Here is a 26,583-nt window from a genome sequence, read left to right on the forward strand (position 1 = left end):
ATTTTTTTCTTTGGGAAGACAATAGACATGAGCTGCAGATGACCTATGTTTTCACCCTAGCCCAGACTGCGCATGAATAAATTTGGCTAACTTCTGTTGCACTTTGCTGTAGGACAAAGAAGCGACTTGAAAGTTACATGTGGGTCCGACGATACTTTTGCTCGAAAGAAGACCCTAACTGATAATTTTTTTATGTGGTTCTGTCAAAAACAACATCCAGCGTACACATGAACGTTACAGTTGGTTTTACAATCAGTTACTTCTTCCAACTTGCTGTATTCAGTGAATTTCAAGATTAAAGCCATTTCAACAGTCAGGCTTAAATTGTGATTGCCAGATGAGTGACAAAGGTCACAGCATCACACTACAGCTTTGATCGATTATTCGTTCAATAGCCCTGAGTTTTCAAACCGTTGCACCACACAAGCCAAGGGTATGGGACTTTTATTTCAGTAGTGTTCGGTTCCGGATATGATTGATGTGGACAAATTCTGGACTAACCAGCATCGGACTTATGCAATAAACCATGAGTGAGTGCTCGTTCTATGGGTTTGATGTGACTGGCTGTGTGTGATTGGAGTTCCTTCAAAGTGGGGTTACCATGCATCTCTAATTTTCCACTGACATCAGACTGAAGAATATGAGAGCGCACAATTTCCCACAAATCAGTCAGAAGCATTCGAGCTTTTTTCCGATTCCCTGCGCACAAGTATAACGCATCGATTTTCATTTGGCCAGCACATTATTCGGGAAAAGACATCGTTCTGGCACCACTACTGACGTCATGCTGTCGATGATGATGATGATGATGATGACTCACCGCAACAGAAAACTCTTAGTGAATTTCATGAAGGTAACTTCTACGGCTATGCACATACTGTTGGCTAGCGTTTCTCCATCACGAATTTTGGTACAGATCGACTTAACTTTGGATATAACCTATGTAAGTTCTTGAGTGCAACCAGACGCAGCAGTCAGTCAGTTAACCAAGCAGTTAATACTGAGGCGCTGAGAGTAGACCTCTGTTGTGCTAATCACCAACCCACAACTACGCTCCCCAATAATGCACTGATGATGTCACCTCGATTGGTGATGAAACGTTTGCAATCGAATTGCCCAACTCAGCGAACAAGCCAAAGACCACATACGATTCTAACTGCGCTCACATTGCATCAGTTGTGTGGGGAGTAAATTAGCCATCAGTCATTGGCACACAAGGGCATGGTTGACCACTTGTCTATTCCCACTTCTTGGAGAAGTTCTCATGACAAATGATGTTCAGTAAACAGTGAACCACGTGCTTGTCGTTGCACTTTTCAATGCTACAACCGCCCGTAATCCAACACGATACAACTTCATTAGTGAGGTCCTAAATGGCCCGAGTGTCGTTCTCCCGGTTTTCGAGTCCCTTCCAACTTGGGCACTGAACCACCCAAAAAGAAGGGTGCGGTCATTTATAAGTGAAGGTCTAACCATACTTGACAGTCCACCGTAGAGTTAGTTCTCTTTGATATCAAGGATTCAAATTTCCTGGTTAGTTTTCAAAATGTGCCCTAAATAGCCAGTGTCGGACAGCCATGATTCACGAGTCGAGACGGTTGTCCATTATTCTGTCATCCACATGAATTGCATCTTTGATCTCAACACCTTGTTCACTTTAGCTTTCTTTTGTTGTTTCACTCCAGTAGAGGGTGTGGTCAGAGACAGCCTCTCACAGCTTTCCTCTATCAGCCAGCTGAGTCTCACTAAGTGCTGCAAGCTTGTGAGTAGGATTTGAATTCTCTTACCACAAGAGCAGCTCACCTTCTAAGCCTTCCCATCTATTCTCATTTAGGGGAGTCCTCACATTTCAAGCTCCATGGAAAATGTTTAGGCCTGATGGAAAAATAATCGTTCCAGAAGACTTTTGGGCGAACAATAAATGGGCCGATTGCTTTTCAAACTTCTCTCAAATGCGTTTGCCTACTTTTCTTGAAATCTTACGTCATGTGTAGGAAAGGGACTGTTGAGATTAGATAGGAAAGTTAATTTTGGGGTACCTCAACCCGAAGGCCTAACAAATGAGGCGATGGCGAAGGAAGTGATGTATGGGAACTGAGTCTAAATGCTACTGCTCATAGCATGGACTTTCTAAGCGGCACCGCGCTGCCAATTCGACCACAGTGACTAGTGCATCAGCTGTTATGACCGAAGCCCAGGTGGACGGGAATCGCAGTTTTTAGGACTGAGTTTTTCTTTGGCGTTCTCTCTAGGACGAAGGCAATCTAGCGCTATCTACGGTAGCCTATAGTTGTTGTGCAGAGGTTTTACGAATAACCGGCATTCGGTCGACGGAAAGCCGGACCAGTCTACATTTACCGGTGATCAGCATTTGTCCACAAGAAATCGCATAAATCAGATCTGAACCTTTCGTAGTCGAAGACGTCGGTTATAATAAACACATTCCAACACATGCTCCAAACAGAGCAGAGAACCTTTTGGATGGTTGAAAAAGGGAACAAAAAACCAATTGAGAGTCTGACCTACCTATTAATGGCAACGTACGTTCATTAATTCACTCATTCACGCCTCCATTCATTCAGTCGATAATTAATTGATTAGTTCAGCCATGCCTTCAGTCACGCGTTCCTTCATTCGTTTATCCATTCAGTCAGGTGTCCGTTTATTTATTTATTTATTTATTTAATACTTCATCAATTCATTCTTTATGTACCAATATGATATTCACAATTTCTCCATAACTATAACTTCGTTTGACCTGGATGTCCAAGCTGGTTAGCGTACTGCTCCTGAAGATCATGTTGATGCTTTTGCTGGTATTGTGGTCGTTATCGTTGGTTTAGCTTCCGAAGAAAATGATGATTGCAGTGATTATGGTAATGATGAGTGGTCATGCGTTTAATTCCATTGATTTGAATTTTGGTTTGTCCGATCCACGTGGGCTATCCTGATCTGGACTGATAGGCTCCGTCTCGTTTCGACATAAATGGATTTGTGATTTATCGTTTGAATAAACCACTACTTTTCATTTCAGTGCTTGGCACAACCTTGTTACCCCGAGTGATCAGCCTTGTCCAGGTAATGCATTGCTGCGTGTGCCTTCTCAAATACCACCGAATGACAACACCCAAATGCCAATGAGGAGCACGTCAGATGATTCACAAAGTCTTGACGAGAACACCACAAACTCAATGGCTGAACCTGAAGAGGAATTAGCATTCGGTAATCGATATCTGGTGCATCCCAAATTTTCAATTATTAACGGCCTCCAACCAGAGCTTGAACCCATAAATTTGTCACCAAGGCAAAATAACCAGAACGCTGTTGTTATGAGTAGAGAGCAAGCTCTGGTTTCACTGTCTGAGAAGACATCGTATCCGATCCTTCAAGAAAATGGTCAGCGTCGCTACGGGCCTCCGCCAGATTGGGTTGGACCACAGCCTCCGCGAGGATGTGAAGTTTTTATTGGGAAAATACCACGAGATTGTTTTGAGGATGAACTCGTTCCGATTTTTGAAACGGTGGGCCGTATCTACATGTTTCGTCTCATGATGGATTTCAGTGGCTGTAATCGTGGGTATGGATTCTGTATTTATACTAATCGTGAAGATACTCGGAGAGCTGTGGCTGAGCTCGACAGTTACGAGATTAGAAGGGGCAAGATGTTGGGGGTTTGCTTGAGTGTCGACAACTGTCGCCTCTTTGTTGGTGGTATTCCAAAAAACAAGACTAAAGACGAAATTATGGCTGAAATGCTAAAGGTGACGGATGGAGTAAAAGATGTTATTGTCTATCCCAGTGTGGCTGACAAGACGAAAAACAGAGGTTTTGCGTTTGTGGAATATGAGAATCATAAAGCCGCAGCAATGGCGCGTCGCAAACTAATACCAGGTCGGATACATTTATGGGGTCATCAGATCGCTGTGGACTGGGCGGAACCCGAACGTGAAGTGGACGAAGATATAATGTCTAAGGTGAGTAATGATTCATAACAAGCAACCAGAATAAGGTGGACAAGTTTATGAAGTTGGATAATCTTAAATATGAATCTCTACGTCCGAAGCACTGAACTAAACTGAAGGTTTCTAGTTCCCAAATAGTGATGTCTATATATTGCCTGAGGAAAACAGAAATCCTCGATAATATCATCAGCACCATAGCTTAGGTACTGGTATTAATGAGAAGAAACACTGTGTTAGGAAGGTTCACAAAAGCGTAAGCTGAGAAGCCTGGGGGAAAATCCTAGAACAGCTTGGTGATTGTCTTACTGTTCAAGAAGAAAAATGCCTTTTGTCTCCACATTTTATGTCATTTGAGAAGAGAATTTACAAGGCTGCGGAGGACTGCTCAGGCCATTGTGTCAGTACATCATCATCATCATCATCATCATCATCATCATCATCATCATCATCATCATCATCATCAAATCATCAAAGGCTTGTGTCAGTACACTTATTGCCAGAACTCTCACAGAAAAACTAAACTTAAATGTGAGGAGATTTTGGTAACTTTGGACTGATTTCTCTCTGTAGGTGAAAAAATGAGAAGCATTGTACAGCTATTTCATTCTTATTTGGAATCATCAGCAGTGCAAGTCTCACGAGCCAATCAATACATGACTGCGTGACGTGATTAACAGATGAGTGGCCGCATGTCCTATCTAAGTACCAGTTAATCACACTGCTACCGAGCAGCTCAAAGTCGGAAGACTAAGCGTCCAAACCACATGCCGAGTGGTCATGTGTTCGAGACACTCTGGAGTTTCGTGAGATCCACACTGATGATGATTTCCAATAAGGATGAAACAATTGTACGACGCTTCATAACTCTTCAGCGTAGACTGACCTCACTTTCAGGACGAAACCTCAACCGTAAACTCGGCCCTATTAAAAAGTTGGTCATAGTAGCCAAACGTCAGTACCAAAAGTGAGCCGTTAGAGGGGGTTAGGCCGTTGGATGTAAGGAGTACTGTAGGGAGTACCGACTTGACAATAAACAAAACACTTTCAGAGTTGTGTTGAGCTGTGCAATGCTGAATACCACTTCGGAAGAGTGAATCTACTTATCGAGATAGAGACCACCTAAAGTCGACCAAACACTAGTTTACATGCATAATTCTCCCACACAACAGGACCATTAACCAGCCCGTTCAAAGTCAAATCAATGGGTACCGGTAAAGCGGATAAACAAACAAATGGACCAGTCTACTTGAGAAATGTCCATTGGTAACCACTCTTGAGGGAAACTATTCAGTATGCTCTATTCGAAGGAACCGTTTACCAGCGTTCAGAAAAGTAGCACTGGTGGACCGTGACTAGCGGAACTGCTTTCTTGTAGGAAATTCGCGATCCATCAGAAAACCACTATGCAGACTTCCCACTAAAAATGACTCTTTGTCTACTTTCATTTTCTCCTTGGAGTAAAACTGTTTCTGGAGTTATTCCAAATGTTTATCAGTTTCACCACGAGAGTCCTACGACAATTTACATTTCCTAATAGAATGTCGCGAAATTACCCTGTGTTAATAGGAGTCGACGTCAAATTCACCGGATGATTTCGAACTGGTCCAGCTCTCAACCATAAGTTAGAGGTCTCGTACGAGTTGTTGTACAGTCGTTTACACCAAAAACTTGACATTTTAGAAAAACCAATGAGCAATGTATGCTTTGGGTGATAGAAGTCGGAATGCCGTTTTTCCAGAAAAAATCGAACAGAGAAAAAAATCCCCATCATTATGCTTTAAAAAAATAGAGGTTCACTTAACCCTCAGAAAAGGCATTTACGGAGATAAAAGGGCTCGCTTCGTAAACCTGGACTACAGTAAGTGCCGAAATATTTCTCAGCGTAATATTGGCTTAAAGCAGATGCGTTATGATTGAAAACAAGAGGTGAGAAATAATGGGTTATTGATTGATACGACCAACTTTTAATGAATAACGGCAATTATCCATCTATATACATTGGATGAGGAGTTTGTCCATTTTAAATTGTTATCTCTTGTTGAAGTATGGAGGAATGAGCTGCAAAGGCAGTAGTTTACAAGTGGGCTATTTTGGAAGTGTAATTATGTTACTAACTAGTTCAAAACAACAACCTAGCTACTCATGAGTAGTTGAGCTGAACCCGGACTGATCCTCCTTGTCTCATCTGGCGAGTCCCAGTAATGAGAAAGGCGACTGAACTCCTTGAGATCCGGTCACATTCAATGAGTGGTAGTAGCGCTTTTAGGAAACATTCTGGGGTATCCCAATTTATTGATCTCATGAGTGAAAAACGCCAATAAAAGTTTTGCCGCACAGTGAGTTTGCTTGGCCCCATCCTAGATGATCGTCTTGTTCTATGGCTTTTTGAGCAGGTACGCATTCTGTATGTACGAAATTTGATGTTGCACACTACAGAAGAGGCTCTGCGAGATCACTGCAATCGAGTAATCGGTGCTGTGGATGCAGTCGAACGCGTGAAGAAGATTCGTGATTACGCCTTTGTACACTTTCGAGATCGACTACAGGCCACTGCGGCACTCAGACAACTCGATGGTAAGTCATTTTTAATTACATACAGAACTGCCGCACTTTCGACCGTGTTGTATTGTGTGAGACTCAAGTTTCTTCCCAATGATAAACTGAATTCAAATGCAAAACAAGTGATATTAACCCAAGCTACTGATGGTATTAGACGAGAGTTCAGTTATTAAATGTTACTGCAAGGATTCTTCCGCAGGGTGACCAAAAATTCCAACCGCCGCACCATGTCAGTTCCTTTTTGTTTCTGTTGGCTGAATTTTACGTCAGAAAACCTCAAAGCAAGGCGTTTTTCCTGGGTTGCGCTAAGAATCGCAAACGAACTTCGTCCACCTTCGCTCTCCTAAATGTGTTAGATGATGTTCAACACAAATTTTCGTTTAAAGGAAAGTATTGTGCACTGGTGTTTGTCCAGTGCCACAAAGCCCAAGGTATTGGACCAAGCAGTGGTTTATTAGATACATGCTCTGAATCGTCTTCTGCCAGAGAGTTAGCTGAAGTTTTCTTAGTTACTCGAACTAACACTGAAATAAGTAAAAGACAAGACTGGACTCTGTCATATCCAAATGATGCATTTACTGACGCACAAATGCGGAATGTTGCAGCAGTGTCAAACATGCGTCACAAGACTCAAACTGACCATAATTTTGAAGAAGAACTGAGTGAACCAGTTATGGAATCCGTTTGCCGTTAGGTTTGTGTTTGGGGAGTCACTCACTACGAACTGGTTGTATAGTGAGTGATGAACCAACCAAAAAAGACTAGGCATGTGTGTATAAGACTATCGACAATCGAGGCACTTACCAAAGACTGGGTAGACACTCGAATCCACAACTGGTAACCGATCGATAAAAGGATGTTTTATCTAAAGTATGGCATCCGGGTTTGGGAGACTAGCAATCAAGTATCTGGTGGTATAAGCGAAACCTCATAGATGTGAATATTGTTGGTCTTTGCAGCTATATAATATTCCAAATTCTCATCATAAGAAGAATGCCAAAAGTTAATTTGGAATTGAACTAACTCCGTTCGCTTTACTGAGTAGTGCAGAGTTATTGATCAATAATATCTTAGTCGAGATTGTTTGTTAAATTCCATTCATTTTGGGACTGGTGGGCCCTATTTGATTGGCTCTTTGCTACCGAACTTCATAATTTCTCCCTTCCCCCGATGCAACGGGTAAATCGATGCCCTTGTAATCTAGGCTATTACGGTTCCATAATACAGTGATATCCGAAGCATCTTTAGGAATGACTTGAGTGATAATACAATAAATTGTTAGTATACGCACTCAGAGGGATACTTTGAGAAGAAAACTTCTCGGTAAAGATTATAAGTAATGCAAAGCAGATACAAATCAACCCCCCTAGAAGACAGAATATCACGGAGAAAGGTTTCTAAGTGGAAGATTATTAAACCAACGTTTCACTGGTTACAAGTGTAAACAAACAGACAGCCAGATATTTTCCATCCTCGTATACGTCCTTAAAAATTCATGGACACAATGGATATAGTTTAACCGCTGGGAAAGCATCTTTGTTCATACTGCATATTGGCAGGCTTTGCATTTTCACAACGGTGCTCATCCGCGAGAAGCTGAACTTGTGACCGGGCAATTTTTCAGGGGCTCTCCTAAGCTCACTTTAGTTGTAAGTTCTCTGTTAGGTAACTTAGTTTTTAACTCTCCCCTTGAACTGCCTTTCCTTCAACTGAACGGCTTTATTTCTATGCCCAATAAGACCGGATAGAATGTGCGGAAGTCACATAGGACAGTGGTCAGACAAGAGTGAACTAAAGTTCACTATCAGCTTACTATTTATCGTCCAGCTGGTCTCAGAAATAACGTTACATAACTGGCAATTATGCAGCCATTTACTAGGGGATTCAACCAACTGATGAAATTCTTTCAGTTAAATTTATTCTAGCCGCATTTCAGTCTGGTGAAGTTCCCCTTCAAGGATTTGGTGGTGTGCCGTCACTCTAGACTTCAGGAGCCTCGATTCAGCTACCTAGTATAGAATGCTTTTCCCTTATTCTGGTGGTGGTACCTTCGTGTCCACAGTTGTATATCTCCTGAAAGAACTGTGGGTTGATTAGAGTTTCGATTGTTTATCCATCTACCGCGGATAGTTTGGTACCAACCATCATTAGGAGTGAGGAGAGTAAGGACTTGGGTTGATGCATTCAGATGATGAAAATATAAGTCCGCCTGCTCTGGTTAGCTGTTTGAAGAAGCGAAAAGAATGAGCTGAATTCTGGGTGGAAGATCTTTTTACTTCTGGTTACTTTTACCTCACATTACTTTTACTTGGGTTGAGCTTGTTTCGTTAGTTTAATGACCATTTGGTCTATTGAGGCAGCGCATCTGGAAACCCATTTTGCAAAACTTCAATCTCAACATGCGCTGCACTCACTAATAACCCTGTGGTTTAGTTTGGCCTGTGATCATTAAGATATTGACGCACGATCGCACTGGCGACAAGTTGCTACAGACTCAAAAGCTTAGTGCTTCTCAGAAGAAAGCTTGTGCATATGACTGCAAACCATTTGGTGCGTAAGCACATGATTGCCCTGGTTTACAGGTGTATATTCTAGAGACGTACTTCGTCTCATTGCTCACGTGGTATAAACCTAACGCATTATTTGAACAGTGTAGTGCAAAGGTTTCACAGATAAGTCTGTGCCAACATGCAAGCAATGTGACGAGCGAGAACACAGTGAACTGAAAGGTTCAGGGTAGCTGAGCTGAGAAAGACAGTGCTGACCTAACCCAACACACAAAACCGCTTCCAAGTCATCTAATGAAGCTTCAAATATTGTTTCACACTGACCGCGCTGAGAGTATAAATTTCAAACTAGTTATTAATTTTGATGCTACAGTGTTGGAGTTACTTATCGAAACATATCATTCAAGATATTGAGTCATGGATGGCCGATACCAGCAGCTCCGCCCTTCGCCTGTTATAGTCAATTCGGATGGTCAATTAAAGATCACCCTACACATTCATAACATCCAAACATTGTTTGTAGGCTATGTAAGCACAATTTTCGAACTAACGATTCATACGTCTCCCGTGTGGGCGTACGAGCAGTTGCAGAAGCGTTTTCAAGTCATAATCACCTTATGGATCACGCTCACTTCTGACAATAAACGAATAGTCATGTATACTGTCTGAGAAAAATAATGCTACTGCCTTCAGAAAGCCCTGAATACCTTTCATTGATCAGCATAAAACTGTGTAGTAGATTGCTTCCTATCTCTGATTTAGTCCACTGTATTGGTATGGTAATCTAAACCGATGGTTCAGCTTTTATTTCTTTTGTGCTGCCTTGTAGTTCGTGGAAGGTGGTGTAATGCTATCAACTACAGGATCAAAACTGTCCCATCCGAAAAAGGACCATCAGGCTGATCAAACCGAAATCAATTAATGGTCAACACACATGACGCTCTGAGTTGTTTGTCAAATGGCGCCAAATCTGTTTACCAAGCTTAATAGCTGACCTCAAGACTGTTCCAGAAAAAAACATCAGTCAGCCCACTGATGATGTCTCTCTGAACAGTCAGAAAACGTTCACAAGCCGATTGCCAAGCATCGCAAACAGTAGAAGATGTGTTCAAACTACCAGCTAAACACATTAAGGGTTACCAGTGACCAAGTGTTAGCAATACGGGACTTATATCAAAAGGCCACATCAACCGGTTGATGTAGGTACACCTTCGTCAAAAATGCTCGATTGGATTCCTTGTGGATTTTCGGGGTAGCATGAAATACACTGCAGATTATCTACTCTTCATTCGAAACGACGGACGTTAACACATCACATTCTTCTTCACAATCATTGTAAAAAAATATAAACGTACTGGTGTTTCATCGTTTTGGGAAAAATAATCGATTTAACGATGTTGGCCGAATAGACTTGTCCATGCTTGTCCCTAAGAACTGCGTCCTTAGCGCAATGTGTGGTTATGGAATAGCTCTTTCTAGAGGCTTTTCATCTACTAGCTTTCACAACACTTTGTGATTCAAGGTAATCCAAGGTAATTCAAGGTTTAATGGTCTAAAAAGCATTTAACTTTACAACGACCATAGGGTGAACCTATATATACAAAGGGACACGAAAATATGCGTAATGTTCGCTGAGTATCACATGGAGTTAAACAGTTCCAGGTTCGGTTTGGACATAAGATATGCATCTAACTTGTTCTTGAAAACGGTTAAACTCGGCAAATGTACAACATAGGGAGGTAGGGAGTTCCAAATGAAACATACTCGGACCGCAAAAAAGTTCCGTCGACAGTTCACCCTAGAGTGAGGTACCGCGAGCGAAAAGTCATGCCTCCTGCCCGTTAGTGGTCGACGTTGGACCAATAGATTTTTCAGTGGATGACTAGGTGTCTTCAGTATATTATATGTTACAATTAGGTCTCCCCTGATGCGCCGATAGTAGAAGTCAAATAGGTTGAGACTGGTAATCCTGTCTTCGTATGGTTTATTATGCAATCCAATTACCAGCTTCGTGGCTCGATGATATATTCGCTGTAGAAGAATTATGTCTTTTTGAAGCCATGGTGACCAAGCTTGTATAGCGTATTCCATGGTTGGTCGGATGTAGGTATTGATTACTCGGGGCAGTGCCAGTCGAGTGAAACGACCAAAAATCCGTTTTAGGAGCGACAGGACTTGTGAGGTCCTCTTGTAGACGGCTGTGCATTGCAAGGAGTTTTTTAAACAGCTGCTGACCCACACGCCAAGATCTTTTTCTTCACTAGTCCAAGAAAGTGGTTGTGGACCCAACGTATAGTTATATGCAAAGGGCTTCCCTACACGGAGCATTTTACATTTTTGGAGGTTAAACAGTAGTCTGTTTTTCAGTGACCAATCATAAAGTGTATCGAGATCTTTTTGTAATCGGTGACTGTCTTCAATGGTGCGTATGCTTGACCATATCTTGATATCGTCCACGAATAAAGTGATTTTACTGCTCACGAGCTCAGGTATATGGTTTACGCATAATAAAAATAATGTAGGCCCAAGAACGCAGCCTTGGGGTACTCCACTTGTAGCTGCAATTGGCTTAGACAGAGTGCCGTCAACACATACACGCGCGTCTCGGTCAGCCAAATAGTTTTCAAGCCAAGCCAGCAGCTTTCCCGTAATACCATAATGTTCGAGTTTTTGTAACAATATGTCATGGTTCACGCGATCAAATGCCTTGGAGATGTCTAGATAGCATGCGTGAACGGGATATCCATTGTCCACAGCTTGCGTCCAGTCGTCTAAGGTAATGAGGAGATTTGACAGACAGGATCTGTTTTTTCTGAAACCATGCTGGGCAGCCGAAACCAATCCGTTTTTCTCTAAGTGTTTAATGATTTGGTTTGCCACCAATCGCTCAAGCACTTTGGAGATCACCGGCAACAGAGTCACCGGCCGGTAGTTTGACACGACCGAACGATTACCACCTTTGTATATGGGAGTGATAACGCCCTTCTTCCAGTCGTTGGGAACCACACCGTTATTTAGGGACGAACTGAATAACTCAGCGAGAGGTGTGCATAGGGAATGAGCACACTGCTTGAGGATAAATGGTGTTATCTGATCGGCACCGGGAGGTTTTCTGTGGTTTAGTTCAAGTAACGTTCGGAGTACACATTCTGGAGTCACAATTACTTCATGTAGGGAGGTGGGCGGTAAGGGAGACATAAAACAAAAAAAAATACAAATCGTTCAGCTGTAGCACCCTTCCGGTGCCTAGCTGCCATGCCACCCGGAGGAAGCACGAGGGCTGGGATACTGCCAGGTTGCCCAAGCCTAGACAGGGGAAGTTGAGTGCCGAATGTCGGGTTCGAACCACGGACCTTCTGGTCGGTAAATTTGCGCTCTAACCACTTGGGTTTATATATTCCTTCTGACAGTAAACAGTGGAATAGAACTCGGCCAATTCTTCAGCTGCAGCTGACGCAGTGGCCGTCAGTCCATTTGGGGTATGCAGAGGTGAAATACCAGGTTTCACAGACGCCTTATTATTAATGATCCAATACAGGAGCTTCGGATTTTTTTCCCATTTTCTCTAAAAGCATTAGCTGGTAATCCTTTCTGTCGTTCACGACCAGCGTGCTGACTTTATTTCTTAATAACCGATATTCTTCCCATGTTGTTGTTGTTCGGTGACGTCGGTATTCAGCCCAGGCTGCATTACGCTCCAGAATCCATTTTCGGGTTCTGCTTCGTAACTTAAAATCGAATCCCATCTGAGTATTCTTTGGAACAAAGTTGGAATGCAAACGTATTTTATTGACCAAGTTCCCCATGAAGCTAGACCATTGCTGGTGGACGTCTCGACCTTCTGAATACCAGTCCGTACAATGACTCAGGGTATTTGACAGTGCTTTCGTGTTCACTTTCCTGATCATTTTAAGCTCATCATTAGGTCTCACCGCCGAACAGATATAATCAAAAATGAGAACGACGTGATCACTCGATCCTAATGGACTTTCATATGCGATGTTTTCCACAACGTTCTCTTCGCTTGTTATGATCCAGAACAGAATGGAAGGTATATCTGGTCCTCTATACCGCGTGTTGCATGATATATTGTGAAAATCAAGATCATGTAACGTCTCCAGCACAATCGATCAAGATCATGTAACGTCTCCAGGAAGGCACAATCGAGGTAGCTGAATTTTTGTGTATAGCTCCTGATAGTTGAGTCCATGGCTGATCTGACAACCAATCCGAAGGGTACCTGCAAATTTATCGTTTACACGTCAAAATCTAATGCATCCTTTTAATTGTCATTCACAGGCACGATATTTGAAGGCTCTCAAATTGAGGTTACTTGGGCAAAACCAGTGGATAAGAATGAAAGTGTGCGACTTGGACGAACAGGTCATTCGGGAGCACCGACAGTGATGAACGGACTCCAAAATCTTCACTTGACTACAGGACAGCCGGCAAATATTTTGGAGATCAAAGATCTTGCAAGTCCATTGAACGTAAACTTGTTAGGATTGCCAGTTCGGGACGTGCAACTCAGACTGTCAAACACTGGCATATCCGGTCGACCCACATCTGTGTATCCATTCAACGGCTTCAATAGCGCTGTAACATCACAAGTACCAGCATTCAAACTGACAGGTAATTGTGGCTCATATCAGCCCATTAGTAAGCTCAATGAACTGCGCGATGCTGCTCCGACTGTGGGAAACGGTGCAAGTAATAGAAACAACGTGATAATCCCAACAAATGTAAACACCGTGACACTGGTACACCCTAACATGGGTCAACTGTTCACGAATATCACAAATGGAGGTAATATTTTGGCGTCCCCGCGTATTGCTATGCAAAATCGCGGTTCAAAAAGTTTGCTAGCCGGAACTGCGAACTCTCCTTTAGCTCAACCTCATTGCTCTGGAAACATTGACAGTGCTGCGATTGTTGACCTGTCCCAACAAATGACGTCACTTCCAGTACCAATGATCAACGTGTAAGTGCTTTGGGAGATTTTTTTCATTTTATACTATAACTAAATGCTTCGTCCGCTCCACACAAGACTTCACAGATTTTGTGAAATCTCTTCAAGAAACGAAAAGCGTCAAGGCCAAATTGGTCTTGCTGTTCAGATGAATAAGAAATGGATGTCTCACTGTGTCAGCTAACCCAGGTTGTTATGTGTTTCTGCACTAACCATCGTGTTGTCTAGGTCTTTGTAGGCGTATAGTTTGGGAATGTGTATTTATATGAAAGAACATGACGTGAAAAGCCACTACAGTCACCCCCTCCCAGCTGAATGTCTTTCATATAGTGAGCATACAATCGTAAGAGGTACAAGAAATCTTCCATAAAAACCAGCCCATACAGAGAAGATATAAAAAGTACAAGAAAGGAACGTAGTCGAACGTTGTGCATCCAGATTTATGGCCAAGTTACATTTTTGTATGAACTTGCAGCAGACTAGTGGTCCTCTACCCATATGCATTTTTATTGATTCCCTAGGCTTCAGGGCACTGGGACTTGTGGAGGTTCCACAACATCCCGAAAATGACACTGGCCAGTCAATTGGAAAACATCTGGAGCCGATTTAGAAGTCATCGTTTCAGAAGGGCTTGGTAAATGATCGGTAGTTTTTATTTGGGCCCAGTGCTTGATGGAGCTTTTGTGTCAAAAGCGAAACGTTACCCAACTAAAAACTACCGATTGTTTACTAAGCCGTTCTGAAACGATGACACTTACCAAATCGTTCTACACTTCCTGCAATGCTGTAAAATCTTTGGAAGCAAAGTTTGCAGCTGAACTTGCTGAATCCGAACCCTAAAAGCAGTAAAAAGTCATACATAGTGGACAAATCAGGCGCATTTTTCCCAAATAGCTTACCACATAGCAATGGCTGGATAAAAAATACTGCGAAAAAATAAAACAAAAAGGCATAATACTATGCATTACAATCTGTTTGTTTATTCAACTCAGCAAAACACAGACCAAACCTGCTTGTGTAATCATTCAAGACCAACTGAAACCACAGTGCATCAACGCTAACGTGCAGACCACACTGGACAAGGACGCTTCAGCCAACCTTGTAAAGGTAAGCATAGCTTGTCAATACGCCCAGATACATTTCTCCCACTACCTTCCAAAAGCACAGAAAGTTCGCTTTATGGTAAACAGCTCCGTCACAAACGGGTCGAAACCTAGATTAGTACCTAAACGGCCTTTTTAATAATCTGTGGTGAATCATTTTGTTACGGTTCGGTCACGCAGCGAGAAAACAATAGGATATGCGGATTGTGGCAATACTCTATCCCCAGCTATGTTGCTTGATTCAGACTCTTAGCACGGCGGCTAGTAAGAAGACAAAAAACCCCGGACAGAAACTTTAATGATCCAAAAACACGCGATCAACAGGCGATGCCCCGAGCTTCCGAACACAAGTCAGTAAAAAGATGGTATCGTGTGAGTAAGTGGTCGGAATAGCAATAGGCCATTGATTTATTCATAGTTTGACCTTGAAGATGCCGGAAGTTCGCTGGCACACATAAAAATACAGCGTTTTGGGGGGCATATTGATATCCCCAACACATTTACATGGAGGTTACGGTTGTCGTCATTTTTGAAGTAACTGGTTTTACGCTAGCACAAAGAGATTCTGTCGGAAAGTGCATTATAGGCCTTTTCAGCATGTGGCAGACACACAGGATCGTCGTTACTGGACCGTGAAAAAGATCCTCAGTGGCTGACTTTCTACCGGACGAAACCAAACATACCACAAGTGCTAATTTCATTTACAGTAATTACATTAATGTACTATGGTTAAGTTTTGATTGCATTCATAGTGAGCTTTGTTTCTGAAGTGTGCGATACGTTTTGAAAACGACCTATGATGAATCCCGCTGCGCACGTGAGAGAAATTGATTTGCACTTGAGATGAGAAAAGTTGTGATCACCGATACCTGCAGCAGAAAGAGGTCACAATTTGAAGAACAATGAGATTACTGGCTTACGATGTCCCGCATTAACAGTGTGTGGCGAAGTCTCAAAATAAAGCCTTATTCAAGATGGAATCCTCTAAGCACTAATCCTCTGAGCAGATCTACTACGAAGAATTTTTCAGGTACTAACGAACACAGACGATTTGTTGGTCGATTTCAGGCTGTTTATAGGTGAGGTTGTAGGATGTTATCAAAGACTAGCCACCATCATCTACGGTAGCAACACTGGTGTTGAACCCCTGGTGTTGCTGTTGTTCATTCTAGTCAGACAATTAAAATGTATGTCCAAACGGGAGGAACATATAAGAGGCGTCGCATTGCAAACACTCACTGACTTGGAAAATGCGGATTGAAATGGGCAAACTGAACCTCATTGGAACTTGCTTACAGCCTCACCAAGCAGTGGTTCTAACGAAACGCTTTGTTCCTGATAGCACCGAGAATTTTCAGAATTCCTTACATGTGTGCATTTCTATGAATTTTGTACAAGAAATATGACTCTACATGGCAGATGACAGCTTGGCTTACGTATTCTTAAATTCACGATAAATGTCTTGTACACCAGCACTCGGACAAATGGACTTACAGGAAGGACCAAATCAGATACTGAGACTACTGATTCTTGGCACTATATTACAATTAATATATTTGAAGTGCCTGTCAAGACTCTTCGTTGAAAAATGTGTGAACGGGAAAGTACACTTCAACGGTGAGAGGTTCCTGTGGCAGTCTGATCTGCCGAACTGGTGTGCTCAATTTAGGTAATGTTCCGTATTATAAGAAAGCTCAAGTGCTACGATGGAAATGATTACGCTTATTCAAAGTCTCACAGAAGTTGGCGTTGTACAGAAAATTTCCTGTAGTCTTGCGTCAGTAGCACGTTTAACTAGCCTGCTCGACTGTGGTTGAGTAAGGCGAAGTATTAGACGGAGCACACTACTCTAAGGTTGCCGAACACTTCGGTAGACCACGACCGGCTTGGTCCTCCTTAGAGCCAATCAGTTTGGTGAAGTCCCCAAGTTTCCGTCAATTTATGTTTTCATTGAACCGTAATTGCCGTAATCAGATGGCGTATACTCTGTAAGACATGTGGATATGAGCCGAAGGAAAAGAGAGGACGTGAATTTACAGACCTTCAGACGAAAGCTTCTGGAAGCTGGACCAGACGGTTTAATGTTCATTTTTTGAGGACACTAGGGTCGGATTTGTAGATAGCGATTTTCAAAAGCAATTTCACCGGAACTTGGCATGAACTCCACAAGGCAATTTAGTCTTTAGGCGCACTGAAAGCTATGTTATCTACCGCACCATTAAAATTGGACATGAAGAAGTGTCTTCTGAAAAAGCGGTTGTCCCCAGGATCTTAATGACATGATTGAACAGCAGACGTTTTATGATGAATGCGTATTTCAAGTCATCAATGAGTAGCTACCAACAAGAAACTAACCCAGGATAAGTCATTCCACAAGAGCCGCCTTTGATTGTTGCCCGAACTTCTGAAATTTTGAAAGGAGCATACACCTTTACAAGTAGCAGAACGATTTTAAATCGTTTGGGTGAATTACATCGACTCCATTTTCAGCAAGTGTTACTGTGATCCAGTCGTTTATCGAAGTCCTCAGGTTGTTCGTAGATGCAGGTTCCGTGAATGCTGTTAGCTGGAACCGTTCTTTCAAGGCGCCGGAATGGTGAGAAAGCTGACTGATAATTATGGACAAACAGTACTTGTGGATATCATCGACAAAACAGTTAGATGTCAGCATATGTGTAGACCTGCCCTTTTGCCAGATTTGACTATGGACATTTCCACTTTTGATGTTGAGGGGAAATGAACTTCCCTCAGATTTAGACAAAAGAAGCAGAACTGAGATACATATGGGATCTCGAGACGGCGCTTTTAATGTGAGCAGATTCCGTCGTATAATTCCCAGGATGAAAATCACCGGCAATGGAAATGTTTTGTTTTCAGTGGTGTACGTGTAGAGAAAGACAGAGTTGCAGTACAAAACATCCAGGTATAGTGATGTCTTGCTGCATACTGTACTGTCCCTATGAGTTCATTCGATGTCGTTAGAAGTAGACGCCATCCAATGGCGTTTTTTATAAAGAAGGTTGTGCCTCCAAATGAATCGATTTGTGATTCTACTTTGGTACTCGGCTTTGTGTTTGAGAAGTAATCGTGTAAACCGGTTGCAAAGGTTGGCATAGGTAGACCATGTGAAATTACTTGGATCCTTTTCGTAAAGCCTATTTCATAAATGTTATTCTTTTTTCTCGTTATGAACCACAGTTTCCCGGTAGAATGGACTGACTTTGTTTTGCCGACATGATCAACTAGGAGCCTCAGTCTTACCATAAATATTTTCTAAGTGATTCCTGCTTGTACTGTGACCAGGAACGTCCTGTCTCCAGTTAGGCTCGCTAGGGTAATGTAGAGAGTAATCGCATAGATTCTTTCGAAAAGATGTGTAACAAGCATATCCAAATTTCAGCACTGTGTGGTCACTCTGTTGAAGAGAATGTTTAAGCACTGACAGTTGAAATAACACCCGTATAAATGGTACGTTCCGGGAGGCGAATCTCCTCAGTCTGTAAACATGAGTGAATAGTGAGTGCCCGGTGATCAGATCGTACAACTGAAATGTGCACCTGGCGCACAGGTAAACGTGACTGAATCTTCCAAGCAGCAGAAATGAAGGTTCAAGGTACAGAATCATCCATTGCCTAGACTAAGTAGTGTACTAAATTTAGAAGATCACTTGTAACTATACGGATTGTGCACCATAAATCAGACTACAAGACAAAATTTCTCAGTGATACAGGAGTCTGCCTCCCCCTCGTGATCAACCATTTTCACTAATTGGCGGCACCCAAGGGAGTACAAATGCAGTTCCAGTAGCGTCATCAAACTGTCGGATAACGGCCACAAATTTTTATCNGATACAGGAGTCTGCCTCCCCCTCGTGATCAACCATTTTCACTAATTGGCGGCACCCAAGGGAGTACAAATGCAGTTCCAGTAGCGTCATCAAACTGTCGGATAACGGCCACAAATTTTTATCCCGTAAATTGGTAATTTGTCCTAGGAAAATACAGACATTATGCAACGGTATAGTAATGTGATTGCTAATTCTTTTTTGCCAATGTCCCTGACAAGGCAGATAAGAAAAAAGTTTGACGTTTATCAAACCAAACCAAATAACATAAAAGAGAGATCTAGATGGTGTTCAGTTGAATCACCTGTTAACAACGACATTCTTCGCAGATGAGTTTTCTATTCGTCTCTTCCCCCTTCCCAACAGTTACTTCACGCCCTATGCTTGAAACAAAATATTGGAGCTCCAAAACTGACAACCCACACCCATGAAATCTACGACCCAGTCGTTGGGAGAAAAACCATGATGTTTACAGTTCAGGTCAGTCAACTGATGAATAAGTGAACTCTTACTGAAGGCAAGCATTCATAAAGCATTTCCTCACACATCTTACCCATGGGTTGAGGGTAGAATGAATTTTTACTACTGTATCTCTGCGTGATCGTTTAAGTCTGCTTTCGCGAGATCATTTGTCCACAGACCGACTTGTACAGCTGAATCCGACATCCAGATGTCTCCAAGCTACTTTAGATTCTAATCATCTGGAGCCATTGTAGAGCACTTGTATACCGATTACGTGTCTACCTAAAAACCGCGTGGTCTCCATTGAAGATGTATTTGGGAAGGAATAGGTTCCGTGTCTGCATGTCTGAAATATCAGATCACGTCACCTGGAAGTGCAAGCTTCTAATTAGTGATAATCGGTCTGGATAGTCCGGAATGCTTAATTTCCGAATGATATTATCACAGACAGGGGTTTTTAACGGCTGTATTCACCAGGATGCCTTTGTGATGTCATGAGGAGCAATTCTCCGCTGTGGTGAGCGGAAACGTAGCAGAGTATTATTACGAGTTTTACTATTGCTACGATTATTAATATGACACATTCTCTTAGCTATGTATAATAGTTCAGATGCGGAGCTGCCTCCACAAGCTTCGTCTACCTCAGAAGTTCTTGGTAAGTTTTCCAGAATCTTTATTTTTCGACCGGTTTAATTCCGGGCTTGAACTTTATTGAGAGTCTACGAAAACCATGTCTTCTATTTAATCAAGCATTTGAAAGTAAAAATCAAGTGGCTGCAAAAACCTCAAAAAAAAATTCAAAAAACTCAAACAACTGCAAACCTCAAAAAACTGGTAAGTGATATGCGAAATGAATGAACCAAAATAAAGGCACTTTTTGTGTGCTAACTTACTGTAAGAACATTTCCTCTCACCCGTAAGACCTATAATATTTCAACGGTTTTTTGCTCAGGGTTGCAAAAGTCCATAATGTCTAGTAACTATCTAGGCTTAGGCAGACGTATTCAGCAAGTCTTACTTCATTTAAGATGGGACGGAAATAGGTCAGAACAACGGATGGCTGTTACACATTTGCGCACACTATACCAGCGTGAATAAACTTACAAAAACCCTATTAGTATAACAAGGTCACCACATTCTTTAACCTGGAGTGTATCGACCTAAATATGGAATTTATCTGGCCATCTGTTTACGGATATGGCGCAGGTACTTCGGTGCATGTTTGTAAATTTAGAAGTAACCGAGATATGTCTCAGTAGTTAAATGTGTGATAAGTCACTCCCATTGACACGTGACACTTGTGAATTTAGGCAAGATATAATCAGCATAGCTGTCGTCACTTCTTTGATGGCTGTCCGGAAAGTCCTTTGTGAGTTAGAAGTGAACACGTTTTCTAGGACGTACAGGGTGCGCGATTTCTTCCCAATCGTCTTCACTATCGAAAATACCATTCTGGAACAGCGGTGCTTCACTGCCGTACAGGCATGTCAGCTTACTCAAATAATGCCTTTTGATGGAACCAGTGAGGGGAGATCCAAAGCTGGTCTATAAGAGGAAGGCTAAGATTTCACTGCTTTTTTTCGTACTCCAGAAGTTTCCGGTTGTCGCTATTTTCAGGTATTCCTGCCCGGGTTACAAAGGCATTTCTTTTCACCCACTCCTTTGCCTACATTGGATGAAGCAACCAAAGCGGTGGTTGGTGCTGCAATGCAGTGGTTGTTTTCACACTGTTCACTAACGCAAATGCCATGCAGAGCAGTGATGTCTCAAAGTTCTGGTCGAGTGATGAGCAAAGAGAACGACCGTACAATTATGGCATGCAAGAAATCTCCTATCATCCTAGAATCACCCAATGATCCGACGTTTAACTCACAGTCGACTGTTCTGTACAAATTAATCGACAGTCCCAGCAAGCAAAGCGCCGGTTTGATTGGTGAATCACAAAAACCCATCCAAATATCGTTTTCAAGTTCTCAGAATGATGTACAGAAGTCAAGTGAGTGTTTTGTGCAACCGAAGGAAAGCTGTGCCTTGTCTGGAAGAGCTATAACTGACCAGGATACACAAGGAATTAACAACATGGGGGAGATCGTGAACAAACCTCTTTTCCCTGGACGTGAATTTAACGTCGTGGATGGTAGACGTAAGTGAGGATTTTCTTTACTTTCAGCTCGATCAATCAATTACTATGAATCACTTTTACTGTTTCTCATCGTAGCATTGGAAGCGAATAGAGTGTAGTGACGGTCATTCAATGTGAGTCGGTGTTGATGGACTTCTTGATTGACAGTCGGTGGCTGATTATCAAGCACAATCAGCCGAATAGTAGAAGGCCAAAACTCCTACTTGTAAGACTGCGGTCTCAACTCTCCACAGAGATCCATGATATGTGCGTTTCTGACAATACTTGCAAACGGTGAGACAGTTGTACGGCTCTTCCAGGCCTTTGAAAATAGGACCAATAAGTATGAAGCTGAACCAGTTAGTTTTGGGTTTTGCACCGGATAACGCAATAAAGCATTTCGAAAATCAAAGTTTGTATTTCCGTGGGTAACTTCTGCCCTCATTTCCAAAAGCCATTACTGGAAACAGGGAAGCACAATTGAGGGTACTACTTTTCTTAGAGCCTGGAAGATTGAACAACGTGAGAAGCAAGGTACATCTAGTTGAGAATGAGTAGCAGCGTACAGTGAAACCAGTTACACTCATCGTGGGTTTTGAAGATTTCAGGTTACCGTCCCCTGATATGGTTTACACTTGGAAACCGGCTCAAGCAACACACCCAGAGTAGTTTCTCAATCGGTGGGTCTCGATGCAGAGAAAGGACAAAACTACACCAACATCATCCGCCAGACGATGGGTATTTTCAGATAATTGTCGTCAGATCATATCTGAATGTGTATGTAATAGTCTCCAAACGACTGTTCTCGGCTTTGGACCTAAACGTATCAATACTGCTAATCTGTGGGAGGATAAATGTCATTGATTGATCCTGCGAGTTAGCGTACAAGTTGTTCCCTGTTACCTATAGATACCCTGATATGAATTCCCGCATCTTGACCGACTGAATTAATTATCTCTCGACCCGAAGTTAGCCTGTTCCAGTTCTTCAAATCGTAGGTTGTCTCTGGAGGCCTTGTGGAATTTGATTCTCAATCAACCCCAGGTTTTCGGCTCGTCCGTCGTCGAACCTTCGTTAGTCGTTAGAATGCCCATTCGTGTTCCAACGTCTAGTCCCGCTCGTTCATGTCTGCAGCACAGGGGAGCCTTTTATCCGCGTACGGAGCGAGGTTGCTTGTTGATGTTCGTGTTTGATAATTTGGCAGTATCTCTACTCTCGTGCTTTTTAAGGGTGTCATGGCAGCTAGATAGTAAAAGTATGTTACAACTGAACTTTTATTTTTTCTCGAATAACACTTTTGACGAATGCTGAACAAAAAGACTAACTCTGATGCGAGTTTTATTTGTCATCCATACAAACGCTTTTGTAAACTTCTCGGAATCCCTTTTCGCCCAGGGAATTACATAATAGTATAAGGCAACAAATCCCGAATAGGTAACAGCTATTACGTTTTTCTCTTTTTAGGGGTAAAGCTGGATGACCTTCGCTGCACTGCCGAATTGGGAATTTGTAGACATTTAACAACCACCTCAAATAACTTTGTTGACGGTCTGATGCAGAGAACAGACCCAAAAACGTTGTGTCCTGCACATAGTCTTTTGTCAAAACAAACGGATATTCACGTGTACGACGTGTGTGAGGCATCAACACAAAGTGGTGACCTTGTACCTTCTTACTCCGAACATGATAGGTTGGTTGGTCCAGGTAACAGCTTTTTTCAGGTGGGTACCTACCACCAGTTTTCACCAGTCACTACTTCGGACAGTCGTGCCATCCATTCAAACAAACCTGAGGCCCTGTTTCTGGACAATGGCTGCAGGGCCAACGAAGACCGGTCAAATATAAGCTCAAATCAACCTAAAACGCTGCAACCATTACGAAACTTGGATGCTTATTCTTGGAGTACCACACGAGGCGAACAGTTATCCCATAGCTTTGCGACTAGCTACTTGGAACAGGGACAGTCCATCACGAATGGAGAGACATATAACCAGCAATTTCATATGGTGAAGGAAGTCGGTTGTGAGTCGACCCCTACGCATCAAGGTCCAGTGCAGCTCACCGGTGCAAGAGATAATACCGAACACTTTAAAAACCCAACAACACCAGTCAATGCAACTCAGGAGCTGCACCGTACCACCAAAGCAGGAAGTCCTCGAGAAGCGCGCAGTGTTGTGGAAATGGCGGGTGACGTCTCGCACCGGGACCAGACTGTCCGCTTAAACGAACAATACTGGCAGAATTGTACGATTGGTAAGCTACCTGAAGAATTATCAAGCGGCACTATACAATACATCAGTACTAAAGTGACAAGAAATAACAATGATCACGTGATATCCACTTCACAGAATCATTCTTTGGAATGTGTGTCTGGATCGCTTATTTATCAAGAGCACTTTTAGAATTGCTGAATCATAGGATACTCGATTTTTTCTATCCACAAGGTTACGACCCACCAATTCTTTCGTTTGCCTTCGTTAGTTATATTTGTGATCTTTTCTCCCATTTTGTTTTGCTGATTTTGTTTTCTAAAAACTTTATCAACTGACCTGATATCCGTCAAAATGCCTGCACTAGACATTTATGAAATCCATCAATCTTTTCAAACAAGGATAATCAAAAAGCAGCGTGGAATCATTTGCAATAATCCATGTGTCGGTTCCTCTGCTGATTCCGGACTAATAAGGTGTCCGACGTTGATCAGACAAAGCTGATCAGAAATTGTCCAATCAGATTGCATCCAACAAAATTCTCCCAACACATGGATGCGAATCACCATGTTCGGCATCATGACATACTTCGTCCTTGACCTTCATTTTCTTAGCCAATTTAAGCCAGTTTTAATTTGTTCAGCCTCAATTACTGTCGTGGCTTCGAAAAACTGCTCGAATCCTCCCTTAACAAATGAGATATTAGTTTCTTTCACTCCGACTACTATCCCTCTTGGGCATGTTATAGGGTTCAACAAACTTGTTCGCAGTTCTGAAACTTCCAAAACTTTTGTTCATTCTTTATGTTTTCTAATATCCCTCTGTGATTATGCTCATGTGTTGATGAGTGCCATCAGTTCTGTTGAGGGATCGTTAGCGTTTCTGTTCATCTGGACGGTGTGTTTACTTTTTGCCTACTTGTGAATGTAAACCTTTCGTGCTTCAAGTTGATCCATCAAAACAAGAATAGCTTTAATTGGCGGAATTCCAAAGGGCCGCCAACCTGTTTTAGATATGTGATAATTTTAGTTCAGGGCCTATTATTCTTCCCTCCATAAGGGACACCGTATCAACATAGCTTATTCTTTTGAATGTTACCCACCTTTACTGAAGTTCACACCGCATGTTTACTTGCTGGTCCTCCTCGTGCATTCGCTTGAATTTGGTGTAGGGTTCACTATAATATTCGTCATAATACTGTCTTCTGAAATATCCATATGATTGGCTCGAAATAGTTTTTTTTGGGAGACCGTATGCATATACAAGTCCAGCGCTGCGAATATTGACTTCGCACTGGCTCCATGAGTGCGTCGATTGTGGAACAGTTTTGTGTACGGATTATAGTAGTCAGTCAATCAGTTTATCAGCTATAAACCATGTGACAGGGTAAGTTGGTCACTGGAGAAACAGACAATGTGGGTAATATAGCCAAGCATTGGAGGCGATGGCATGATCACTTAGTTCTGAGTGAGAGGTTTCCAGGCCGTTAACTATTTGGTGTACGATTTTTGGCTGACGTGTTGGGTTGTGTGGTATTTCCTGTGTAAACACTATACCCGTTCCCGTGTCCGTACATTTATAGTACAGTCATATTAGACCGGTTCACTCCAGCAAGCAGCAAAATCAACTGTTCGTGGGGAAGTAATCCCTATTAGAGGATCGATAACAATTCGTATGTTTCTCTTGAGTCCTGTAGATTTTATCCCCGGAAATAATAAATCAGTCGCACCTATTGCACTCATCGATGCGTTTAACGAGGCACTCATCGGAAGATGCCTTCGGGAATGCCTTCTCCCAAGAAACGTGAAACTGAGTGCCAAAAAGCTTGAAATTACTTCATTCTAGCAGCACCTGTTTCAGAACTTTTTTCTTCCACGCACTGTGTACATAAAGTTTTCAAACGTGGCGAAAATCGGCATCATATCATGTTGATGCCTTGTTCATTCGCACCAACATATTTTCGCTTCCTTAGGCATCAATGACTCTATCTGTCACCTGATTGTGATAAATAAGCCATTGTTGGCTAACTCACATCACAAACGAAGGCGAAGTTCCGTCCCACGTTTATTGCACGCATCCATGTAGTTCTTAAGGCAACAATCGTTGAATAGCTGGAAAATACTGTCAGAATGTTATTCATTGAGCAAGCTGTATAAATTAGTGAGGCTGTCACACTCACTCAATTGTGCGCCGATCTGGGGAGCGTGAGAAGCTACGTAAAATTAAATAAAGGGTCCCATTCGACTTCATAGCCAGTGGGTAAGATTTTGGCATGTGCACGCTCAAGTGACTGCTTACCAACCACACGCCGTGGCAAGTTTCCACAGTATGTCTATCGATGGGGCACTGAAAACATTCAACGACATTGCTTGCCTCATTCAAAATAGCATGGGCAGAGAGGTGGTCAACCCCTGACCTGGCAGAGGGGTACAAACTATGAAACGTCTGGGTGCTGTCGGCGCTAATCGCCTTCCAGGATTGGACCGCATGATCCTCACTGCGCCTGGTTGGAGACACTGCAGGATATGGCTTCCAATCTTCTAGTCAATTTCCATCCAGATTGCCTGAATGAGTGTCTGGAGATGTAGACAACCCGGAACGATTGCAGTAAGCTAGCAGTATGTCCCTTTCTCGTCCACATTTGTTCTCTTTTTGCAATCACGCTTTCAAATAAATCATGTCAGTACGACAGCGAAGCATGTGTTGAGCACTAGTGTCATATTGTCGATGATGATGATGATGGCGATGATGATGACTGAAGATGATTGATGATGGTGAGCATGATGATTGATGACGATTGATGAGGATTGATGATGATGGTGATTGATGATGATGATGATGATGA

The 26,583-nt window shown here is 42.4% G+C and overlaps 1 protein-coding gene across 1 annotated transcript; it reads left to right on the forward strand.

Moving 5' to 3' along the window:
• Nucleotides 1-426: 426 nt before the first annotated feature.
• On the forward strand, nucleotides 427-24,929 carry T265_02342 (hypothetical protein; the record flags this gene model as incomplete). Its single annotated transcript, XM_009166556.1, has 8 exons — nucleotides 427-530; nucleotides 3,035-3,974; nucleotides 6,356-6,536; nucleotides 13,328-14,009; nucleotides 14,990-15,104; nucleotides 19,311-19,424; nucleotides 21,024-21,549; nucleotides 22,993-24,929. The coding sequence occupies 8 exons, from the start codon at nucleotides 472-474 to the stop codon at nucleotides 23,928-23,930; spliced, it is 3,555 nt and encodes a 1,184-aa protein (XP_009164820.1).
• Nucleotides 24,930-26,583: the final 1,654 nt, after the last annotated feature.

The sequence above is a fragment of the Opisthorchis viverrini genome (genome assembly GCF_000715545.1).
Source record: "Opisthorchis viverrini unplaced genomic scaffold opera_v5_28, whole genome shotgun sequence".
Taxonomy (NCBI): domain Eukaryota; kingdom Metazoa; phylum Platyhelminthes; class Trematoda; order Opisthorchiida; family Opisthorchiidae; genus Opisthorchis; species Opisthorchis viverrini.